The following is an 11,313-nucleotide window of genomic DNA, read 5'->3' as shown; positions in this document are numbered from 1 at the left end:
CTCTAGTTGCATCCATGTTGCATTATTTCATTCTTTCTTATGGCTGAGTAGTATTCCGTTGTAAATATGTACCACATCTCCTTTATCCGTTCATCTGTCAATGGACATTTAGGTTGTTTCCATATCTTGGCTATTGTGAATAGTGCTGCTATGAACATAGGGGTGCGTGTATCTTTTTCAATTAGAGTTTTGTCTGAATATATGCCCAGGAGTGGGATTGCTGGATCGTATGGTAATTCTATTTTTAGTTTTCTGAGGAACCTCCATACTGTTTTCCACAGTGGCTGCACCAACTTACATTCCCACCAACAGTGCAGGAGGGTTCCCTTTTCCCCACACCCTCTCCAGCATTTGTTATTTGTAGACTTTTTAATGATGGCCGTTCTGTGTGAGTTGGTACCTCATTGTAGTTTTGATTTGCATTTCTCAAATAGCGAAGTTGAGCATCTTTTCATGTGCCTACTGGCCATCTGTATGTCTTCTTTGGAGAAATGTCTAATTAGGTCTTCTGCCCATTTTTGGATTGGGTTGGATTTTTTGTTGCTGTTGTTGAGTTGTATGAGCTGTTTGTATATTTTGGAAATTAAGCCCTTGTCGATCGCATCATTTGCGAATATTTTCTCCCATTGTGTGGCCTGTCTTTTCGTTTTGTTTATGGTTTCCTTTGCTGTGCAAAAGCTTTTAAATTTGATTAGGTCCCATTTGCTTATTTTTGTATTTATTTCTATTGCCTTGGGAGACTGACCTAAGAAAACATTGGTGCGATTTAAGTCAGAGAATGTTTTGCCTGTGTTCTCTTCTAGAAGTTTTACAGTGTCGTGTCTTATGTTTTAGTCTTTAAGCCATTTTGAGTTTGTTTTTGTGTATGGTGAGAGGGTGTGTTCTAACTTCATTGATTTACATGCAGTATGCCTCAATTTCTTCAAGGGCAAAATGGGATTAACGTTACCTACTACCTTTATAGGATTACCTTGAGGACTACATTAGTTAATATGTATAAAGCATTTAAAACAATGGTGTGCATGGAGTAAGTACTTTAAATAAGTGTCAGTTTCTTATATTAGCCTCAGTTTGGCCCACTGGCCAAGCTTTGGCAGCACACTGATAAGGGGTTTACAGCCAAGTGGTATGCCCTGGCATGCCATCCACTGAGACCCAGACTAGAAATTGCCTCCTTCCCAGCTTGGCCCACAGCTACAACAAACAGGTATGTGTCAGAGGCAGAATGTTTTTATTTGGGTTCATCACAGAGGATGAATAGTCTCATGACATTTATCCATACAAAATATAACAATGGTTGCAGGCATAAATAAAAATTCCTCCACCTATTCTAACTACTTGGTAATGCACAGTCCTTTTTTGTTGACTACAGATAAAGAAGTGTATGAAGTCGAGATGTAGAAATTTTCAAATTTGATTTTCCAAAAATTGAATTACAGAACTAGGACACAGAAAAAAAAGATAATTTTTAAATGGAACCAGCCACCTTGAAAAATATTCTGAAAAAACATGGTTAAAACTTTTAATACTTCAAAAGATAAAAATGTTGCTTGTTGGCCTGACGTGGACTTAGAGCCTCTGGGAAGTGGTGGGCCTCGGTGAAGTAGTGTAACGTGCCCCTGGAATATCGTCTCAGACCCAAACAAAATCCCTCTCGGTTTTGATCTGTAAACAAGAGACAGGACGCCCTCATTGCTGGATGACTCTGGAAAAGAAGCCCTTGCTTCCATTATGCATTTGGCCTCACAATCTTCATTGACAGATAGTTCTGAAAAGGAAACAGAAAGAGGGCCATGTATGGATATAAATGAGGGATTCTCAGTCTCGGTCCTGTTGACATTTAGGACCAGATGATTCTCGTTGGAGACTGTCCTGTGCATTGCAGGGTGTTTAGCAGCATCCTCGGCCTCTACCTGCTAGATTCCAGTAGCCCCGCCAGTCATAAATGGGAGTCAAATGGGAGGTTTCCTCCATTCGAGGAACTTGTTGAGATAAGAAGTATATGAAGTCGAGATGCAGAAATTTTCAAATTCGATTTCAGCAATGCAGGCACTTCTGGGCACACTGACAAACCTCCCGTTTGGACTCCCATTTATGACCGTGGAGATTAAGGGAGATTTGAGGGGGAGGTTATGTAATGTGGCCCTTAAAGAATGAGGGAGGTTTTAATAGACAAAACATGGGCAAAGGAACAGCCCTGGCAAAGGCATCTTGGCAGGTAAGGCCAATACTTGTCTGGGGAGGCCAGCTCTCTAGTTTGGGTGGAGTTCAAGGTTTGTGTAGGCCCATAATGAGCCCAGGATCTGTGAAATGGCAGGAGTTAGGATGCAGGATGGTTTGGGACAAGAGTCTGGAGGCAGGAGGATCCGTCAGAAATGCTGGTTGTGGTTTAGACACACATTCATAAAGGCCTAAGGGATTGCTCCTAGAATTCCTGAGACCGAAGTTTTTTTTTTCCAGACCATGCAGTTCTGCCTGTAATTCATGAAACTGTGAGAATGTAATCCTTATCACAGGACACAGTACTCTAAATTTTCCAAAGGCTGACGGGTTGTAACACCACAACTGCTACATAGGTCATTTTACCTGATGGCAAAGAAGGCAAGTACCAAGTGAGATGACCAACCATAATTCACACCCAAAGAGCCAAGACAAGAGGCCAGGGACTCATACCGGTAAGGAGTAGAGGAGCACAGCCACGAAAAGCAGCACGATCAGCAGGACCAGCAGGCCGATGATGACCCACTTAAACCGCCGCCACACGATGAACCTCATGGTCTTGCATGGGTTGCTGAACCAGAGGAAGGAAGTTTCTGGCCGGCTGCATTGCAAAGAAATGGTTTTACCTACCAACTCAGGAGGGACAGATATTTTATACCTCCGAGCATAATAGTTTAAAGAATGATTAACAACATTTTATAAAGTCAAGAAAAGATATTATTCCCCTTAGTTGGCTGAGAGAGACTTTAACCTTTTATGGCTTTCTAAGATGCCGAAGACACACTGGACTTTGGTTTCATGGGAAGGAGAATGGTTAAAATGAAGCCAGATCACCAGCCTCTCCCTCCCCCATCTCCCCTGTTCAGTACAAAATTCAGACAACAGCTAATCCATTGCATTAAGGCAATTGGAAGGGGGGCTTTCAGACTGCAGGTGTTTGGGGATCAGAACAAAGAAGGTCTCTCACTTTGGTGGGTCCAGCTTGGGGTTCATGTTGGGTTCATCCCGTCCCTTCCCGGCTGGCCTCTCGTCGGCCTCCTTCTCATTGAGGACTTCCAACGTCATCTCCACTTTCCCCTTCAGTAAAGCAGAACAGGTTAAACACATGACATCACGTTTCACAAATATTTTCACTTCGACCCAAGGAGTATTCCCCGAGCAATGATTTTTACTCTTGTAAAACAATCCTTAGATTGCCTTAAATGTTCCTCAAGAGATTTCATCACATTTCCTCTTCCATGTGTTTCTGAACCGACTCCTTGTGGGAAACTGAGAGGACAAATTGCTTTCCCTCCTCCCTGCTTTTCAGTCTCCGGATCCCCATCATTCTAACTTTCCCACATCTGTCTCCTTGCCTGCTCGCATACCTCCCTTTGTAACTTTACTTGGACCCAGAATAACCTGAAGATGGCTGATAACAATAGCTAACTTTTTTTTTTTAATTTATTTATTTTTGGCTGCATTGGGTCTTCATTGTTGGTTCTTCGTTGCTGCGCGCAGGCTTTCTCTAGTTGAGGCGAGCGGGGGCTACTCTTCGTTGTGGTGCGTGGGCATCTCATTGCGGTGGCTTCTCTTGTTGCAGGGCTCGGACTCTAGGCGCACGGGCTTCAGTAGTTGTGGTACGTGGGCTCAGTTGTTGTGGCTCACGGGCTTAGCTGCTCTGCAGCCTGGGGGATCTTCCTGGGCCAGGGCTCGAACCCGCGTCCCCTGTATTTGCAGGTGGATTCTCAACCACTGCGCCCCCAGCCAAGTCCCACAATAGCTAACATTGACTGAGCATTAAGTGTGGGCTCCAAGAGAGCCATCGTGCCCCCTTTGGTACCCCCACTGCGTGGAGCAGTGTTGGCACTTAGTGGGCACTCGATGTACACTAGCTGAAGAAATGCATGAGTGAGTGAGTGAATGAATGCTGCCTCCCTGTTCACAGGTTCCTGACTGGTGCACTGGGCACTGCGTAAGCCTTCTATATGGATAATCCCGTGTAATGCTCAGGGCAGCCCTATAAATCAGGTACTGCTATGATCCTCGTGTGCACATGAGTACACTGAGGCTGCGAGAGGTCTAGAAACTTGTCCACTCTTAGAGCCAGGCTTAACTAAGGTTGTAACAGCCTTTCAAGAACCGTGGCGCCCACAAGGTCACCAACAATTTGAGAGCTTCCGACCCTGACGCTCATTTAGGCGATGGAGCACAGATGCCTCCTCTGTCGACGAGTCAAAGGTGGGTGTCTGACTATGGCAAGGTGGTCCTTCTTTCTAAGCCTGTTCCTCGAATCTATAAAATGTAGGTAATGGCTGCTTCATGGGGTTATCCGCAGAACTAAATGAGGTTATGTACAAACTACCCTCTAGTGGCAGGAAGCTTATAAGCGGTTTCCTGTGCCAGGGGTAGAGGAAGTGATGGACTGCAAAGGGCACAACAGAACTTTTGGGGTAATGGGAATGTTCTGGATCTTGATTATGGTGGTGGTTTCATGAGCATATACATCTGTCAAAACTCATCAAAGTGTGCACCTTAATTGTACTTTAAGTGGGTGCAGTTTATGTAAATTATACCTCAAAGTTTTAAAAAACAAGATTATGAATATAAGGCATTTAGTATATTGTCCGGTTTATAATAAGTGGTGTAAAATATGATTATTAATAATACGTAATGAATTAGGTAGTCTTTTTGTGACAGGGCATGGTAACCCGCACTTTTGCTTCTACGATAAAATTATCTTCAGTTTTCCAAATGTGCTTGTAACTTATGGCCTTCATGTTCATTGGATGTCAACACTCCCTGTTTCCTCCATCTTTAAAAAAAAAAATTTTTTTTAAAGATGAGGACAGCTCAAATTTGAAGTTTCTTTTTCTGTACTGAAGTGTACTGGAAGCTCAGCATAAATTAGCATTCCTGGTGGAGGAGAGTCCTAAAGAAATACAGCGCAACCACTTGCGTTCCCAGTTTTCTGACAATTCCAATCCCTCTATCTTCCACTCAACCCCAAACATGTGCTAACAGCATCCGCCACCTTCTCCTATAATCCCAGGTACAAACCTTTCCCCAAACTTAAACTACCACCAATTTAACCTCCCTTATCTTATCCAGAGCAAATCTACTCATAAAGGGCAAAACCTCAAGGAGAAAAGGAATAAACGAGCCTCAGCCAGTACATACAGCCATCACACGGGAGCCATCTTTATCTGCGTAGCACGGCCACCATCCTTTCATGGACTTCTGTTCAAAGAGAGAGGCGGTTTTCACTTTAAGGGGGTTCACGGCTTTGAGGTCAGGAATCATGTCCAAACTGCATTTCTCTGGCGATTTTGCTGGAATGATGCTGCGATGCAAATCGAGTTCCAAGAAACCTAGCCAAGGAAACATTAAACCCAAATAAATTTCAAGTGGATCAGACGTTGTTCACAAGTGAACAGAATGTACCTGTCAGAAGAGAGGTAGACCATGACTCTGAACAGGTGACAGGTGAGTTAGAGAAACGGACCCTGGTAGGCAGTTAAAATTTTTTCCAGATAGAATGAAAAGTGGCAGAAGTAGTATCTGTCCACTGCTGTGCATCTCACAGAGAACAACCCATTTAACTTCTCAGAGATAGGAGCATAAACAGAGTTCTTCTGCAAACACAAAAGAATTAAACATCTCCAGCCAAAATTTCCACTGAACTTGGAATTTGCTCTTATTGGTTCTAAACTTCCCCTAACATAGTCATTTGGCTTTGGGTAAAGAAAACTGGTACTTGGAACATGGGAAGCTCCATCGAACAGTCAAGTTCAAGTTTCTCCAGCGTAACCTCAAAAACAAGCGCTTGAGAAGGAACACTGAATGCTCAACAGAAAGTTCTCCCCAGGAACTAGGAAGCCCAGCTCAGGGTGCCCGGAGAAGCACAATTTTTCTTCCATGATGTGAGGCGTTAACTCTTCTGTCGTTACTAACTGTCTTTAACTGACTGTCTTTGGGGCTTGGGAACTCCCAGGAAGCCTCTCCTTCAGAAAAAGGTATATGTGTGTTGGGGCATGTCTGTGGACTACAGGGACAAGAGGTGGTCTTCAACAGTGGCAGCAGAGAGTAACAGGGAGGTTGTGGCAGATTCTCTATAAACTTTTAGGCTCAGACACTGCCCTTCATCTTACAATGCATCCATAGCCCACAAGCCTTTCTGGAACTTACACCTGCTTTTATTTTGTCTCTCCTTTTGGTGATAACTGCAACCACTTGCCCACTAGCCATTTAGAAATAAAGTCATTCCCTTTGTTATCAGACTATTTCATTTAAACTCCAAGGGAAAACCCTCTACTATTCTTTATGCTAAGTTAGCACACTACTGTGGACGGGGAATGTTGCCTGCCATGCCAGTAAACAAAGAATGTTGCCCATCATCCCAGTTCTACAGGATCAAGACTGAGGCTGTGGGGTTCCCTGGTGGTGCAGTGGTTAAGAACCCACCTGCCAATGCAGGGTACATGGGTTAGAGCCCTGGTCCAGGAAGATCCCACATGCCACGGAGCAGCTCAGCCCGTGCACCCCAACTACTGAGCCTGTGCTCTAGAGCCCGCGAGCCACAACTACTGAGCCTGCGAGCCACAACTACTGAAGCCCACGCACCTAGAGCCCGTGCTCTGCAACAAGAGAAGCCACCGCAATGAGAAGGCCGCGCACTGCAGCAAAGAGTAGCCCCCACTCGCTGCGGGGCTACCCAACACAGCCAAAAATAAATAAATAAATGGAAAAAAAAAAAAAAAGACTGAGGCTGTGCCCTGAGGGGAGTTCAGGATGGAGAAAGACAGGAAGCATTCTGACCTTTGGATCTGCCTCTAGATAGTTCAGATGCATACCTAAGGAATAATTTCCACGGGCCCAGGATCTTGTATCTCCGCAAACACAGAAATGCACTAAAATCATTAACTTGAGATGTCTGCTCTTTGTGATTAGCAGTAATCTTTTGATGTTTGACTAACTTTTTTGTTTTTCCAGCAAAAACCTCTTGTGTCCTGGCTCCCCCCTTACCTCTTGGGAGTAGTTCCTCAGAGCTATCTGAGAGGCTGTCTCCTGCGCTGTAGTCCTCAGTAAGATCCCCAAACTCACAACTTTTAGGTTGTACGTTTTTCTTCAGTCAACACTTTCACACTCGTTTGTTTGTTCAACTCTTATTAAGAACCAGCTAAGTCAAAGGCACCGTACTCAGTGTTGTAAAGGGTAAAGGGATGAACAAGACACAGCCATTGGCCGCTGTGGGCTTTTCCTCTGCCAGGAAAGATGCTCTGGAAGCAGGGAGGTGAGCTAGGGGCTTCTGTAACAGCTGGCTACGAGAAAGTGAGGTCTGAACTGGCAAGTGGCAGAGATCATAAAAATAAGAAAATAAACGTGCATGATAAAGCAGGTTACATGGTTTAGGAAAGCGGTAGGAAAGGAGAGGAGGACCCACAGAGGACTCTGGGTGCTTCTGCCTAGGTGGCTGGGAGAGGCTGTGAACAGCAAAAGCGGTTCATGAGGTGAGCAGGTATGAGGTCAGGGAAGAAAGGCTGAGTTTGGTCTTAGTCACGATAAATTTGAGGTGCCAGCCAAACACAAAGGTAAAGTTTCTGGTGGGAAATGGGGAATAATCATCGTGAGAGCTTCTTTTGTTCAAACTGAGACATAATTGACATAGCGCATTGTGTGCGTTTAAGGTGTACAATGTGTCGGTTTGATACATTGCATGCTGCAGTATGAGTCATCATCTTTCTTGTTACTCTGTGGCAGGCACGGTGGGCAGTCAGGCTACACCTCTACGTCTAGGAGTTTTACCTCGTTGAAAGTGAGAGTTGAAGCTTTACCTTCAACAGAGGTGAGGGCTGGTAAGTCACTGAGGGAGCATGGGGAAGAGCCGCAAAACCCCAGGGAGGGCAAAGGCCTGTATTTAAAGAGGAAGAGGGGGAATTCCCTGGTGGTGTAGTGGTTTAGAATCCGCCTGCCAATGCAGGGAACTTGGGTTCGAGCCCTGGTCTGGGAAGATCCCACCTATTGCAGAGCAACTAAGCCCGTGCGCCACAGCTACTGAGCCTGTGCTGTAGTAGAGCTCACACACCGCAATGAAGAGTAGCCCCCACTCACCGCAACGAGAGAAAGCCCGCGTGCAGCAACAAAGACCCAACGCAGCCAAAAATAAATAAGTAAAATAAATAAATAAATTTAAAAAAAAAAAAGAGGAAGAGGAAGAAACAGAGCAGGCCAATGAGACACCCAAGGCCTGGGAGAGAGAAAATAAGAAGACTGTGCTTTGGGGGGACCTGGGTGTATGCCAGGAAATGGAGGGGCTGGGCCGGGGTGTTTTAACAAGGGCCTTTTACCCCAGAGAAGGGCGGGGCATCAGGGAACTGTAGTGACCGCTGAGAGCAGCGTGGAGGAGGAGGGAGCCAATTCTGAGGTGCTGAGAGCAGGGGGAGAGGTTTGGAAGTGGAGGTAAGGCTGTGGCATCCCTGAAAACAAAATCTGTGTCTTCCTAGCAAGATAGGAGCTGGTGCAAAGGCCCTGGGAGTGGCTGGGGCCCGCAGCGCCCACTGTGCCCACTTCTCAGAGGACCTGGGGCAGCGGATGGGCAGGCCACCCCGCTCCGAGGACATCCAGGCAGGGGGTGGGACCCCACCCCACAGTATTGGAGAGTTAAATAATTGATCCCAAGTTTTAATTGCTTTTACTAATTTCAAGCACAATTTCTTAGAAAAAAGTATCCAAAGGTAAGCCTTACCCAAGTAGTCATCCAGAGAAAACTTGTCATTATCCCATATCTGAATGATCAGTTTGGGTGGGACCCGAAATTCAGTTTGGTCCTTACTCCAGAAATGCTCCTAAAATGCCAACAGGAACAGACAAACCAAAATGACACTGATTACTGGATTCTTAACACCCTCCCCTTGGGCCTCTTGAAAACCCAGCATCAAGGCATGGGGCCTCTTCTCTCCTTTGCATCCCCACCCGAAACCCTGCCCTTTGGCCTACCCCTGTACCCCAGGTGGACATAAGGCAATCGGGCTCCCCAGGAAATCTCAGGACTACCAGCTGGGTGACAAAAAGGTTGTCCCAAGCAATTCCCAAACAGAACGTTCCCTGCCATGTTCCTATCAGTGTGACTTCCTGCTGCCACTCCTGCGGTTTGGAGAGTGACGATATCTCGTGCCCTAAAGACTGTAGCCTGCCTAGTTGATCCTCCCAAAGCCAAGCCATCCCAGGCCAGCCCGAAATATCCCCTGCAGAGGAGTTACTTCTGCTCAGCGACGTCCCCGACCCCCATTTCACATGGGGATGAGGAGATGGGGGCCCAGGTTTCACTCTTTTGTTCGTGCAGATTTAAAATGTCCTGGCATTTCTGGCTTTTGAAAAATATTGCTGGGTTTTATATACCGTGGTCATCTAAGACCCTCAGATCCCTCAGCCTAGACTCAGGTGGGGAGAGGATGGGATAAGTGTCCTCTAGGTTCTCACCTGGTGTCGCTGCTTCTGCCCAGACAGTATTAGCCCAGGATAATAATGACGTCCCCAACAGCCTGATTACACCTAAGTTCCTCTGGCCCCAAAAGAAAGGGACATCCCCCAGTGCTTCATGAATTTGAAGGAAGGTGGTTGGATTGTTTTTCAGATGACATTCCAGGAATGGTCCCTTTTGCAGGGCTCAGAGGGCCTGGCTCTGAGGGGCTGAGAAGCCCACTCTGCTGCTGTCTGGCCCTACTTACTCGGCTGTCCTGTGTGGGGTCATGCTCCAAGGACTACTCAGGATGCTGAGAGGTCCAGCCCTCGATGTGAGTAAATAGGAAAGGTAACTTTATTACCTAAAGGCCTACCTGACCCCAAATCCCTCGCTTTCCCCCCGGTCCGTCTCATTATCTGAAAGTGTGCATGGTTCAACATCAGGATGAGCCTGTATGTCTCTAGAAAGTGCCCTTTGAAGGCATTCATCTCACCTGGACAGGGAAAGTGCTCACTAGAGCATCAGCACTGAGTAGGGCCAGCAGGGGGTGGGGCCTGGCCAGATGGGACATAAGGCAGGTATATTCTGATCAGGTGTAGGGTGAGAAGGTGACCAGGCAGAGCTAGGAAAAGTTTATAGAATATGGCAGGAGGGGGTGGGGAAGGGAGAAATGGGACAAGGGCCTGTAATAGACATCCTAAAAGCTACCCAGGTTTTAGGCCCCCCCTTTTTGGATGAAAGCACCAGATTTTCCTTAGAGGTTCCCTTCCCCTAGTCCATGCAATGTGGGGAGAAGTGACTTTATCCCTAACTCCACAGTCTCGCCAATCAGAGCGCGGCAACCCTGGTTCAGAGATGGACACGTGGCCTCAAACAGGCAGACGCTGGGGCCCAATTCCAGAACTCTGGTTGGTGCCTTTGGGGATTCATTCCCCTCTCTCTGCTGAGGTTGCCGAGAGGGCAAGATACAAGCTGGGGCTGCTGGCAGCCACCTTGCGCTCACCAGGGAGCGAGGCCCATGGAAGAAGGCAGGGCAGAGGGGTGGAGAAGGTGAGAGCAGTTTCTAAAGACATCAGCTCAACCCAGGCTCCAGGCGTTCCTTAAGCCAGCCAACCCTGGACTTTTTAGTAATGTGAACCAGTAAATCACTTTTCTTGGTTTAAGCCAGTCTGAGTTGAGTTCTCTGAGAGTCTTATAAATTACCACCAGGAGGGCCCTGAACCCTCACGGAAGTGCTCCCGAAGGAGGGCAGGCAGATGCTTAAGTTTAATAAGGAAGGTAAGAGCGATATTTCACCTACATTAATATTTTGCCTCTGGTTAATTAGTGCAACAGTTCTGCTTATCAGGGGAAGAAATCAGTCTCCCTGTGACATAAACATATACTTAGGTTGTTGTATGTATTGACGCAAGACCCCCACTTACCAGATCCTTCCCCCTGCTGCCAACATGTTAGTGGAAGCAGAGTTGTGCTCCTTATACTTCTGTTATAACTACACAAATAACCGCCACAGCTGTGTGACCCTGGGCAAGTATCTACCCCACTGGGGTCTCAAAGTCCCCATCTGTAAAGAGGAGCCGGACCCATGACCTCCCGGACTCTGAACAGCCCCAACCTTTTCTGAGCATCTGCATTAAGGAAGACCCACGACA

At 46.5% G+C, this 11,313-nt stretch overlaps 1 protein-coding gene across 5 annotated transcripts in view; it reads right to left on the bottom strand.

The window, feature by feature from the left end:
• Positions 1 to 1,214: 1,214 nt before the first annotated feature.
• Positions 1,215 to 11,313, bottom strand: part of MYOF (myoferlin) — a 155,679-nt gene continuing 145,580 nt past the window's right edge. For all 5 annotated transcript variants that reach the window (XM_019939645.3, XM_073794182.1, XM_019939644.3 and 2 more), the window contains 5 exons: positions 8,945 to 9,044; positions 5,380 to 5,570; positions 3,188 to 3,297; positions 2,674 to 2,821; positions 1,215 to 1,768 (listed from right to left, as the gene is read on the bottom strand). In XM_019939645.3, the coding sequence (XP_019795204.2) occupies positions 1,730 to 1,768; positions 2,674 to 2,821; positions 3,188 to 3,297; positions 5,380 to 5,570; positions 8,945 to 9,044 (588 nt within the window). In that variant the 3' untranslated portion in view covers positions 1,215 to 1,729. The remainder of the gene's footprint in view (positions 1,769 to 2,673; positions 2,822 to 3,187; positions 3,298 to 5,379; positions 5,571 to 8,944; positions 9,045 to 11,313) is intronic.

Source organism: Tursiops truncatus, chromosome 16 (assembly GCF_011762595.2).
Source record: "Tursiops truncatus isolate mTurTru1 chromosome 16, mTurTru1.mat.Y, whole genome shotgun sequence".
In the NCBI taxonomy this organism is placed as follows: Eukaryota; Metazoa; Chordata; class Mammalia; order Artiodactyla; family Delphinidae; genus Tursiops; species Tursiops truncatus.
The sequence above is the reverse complement of the archived record's forward strand: the minus strand, read 5'-3'. Positions and strand labels throughout refer to the sequence as shown.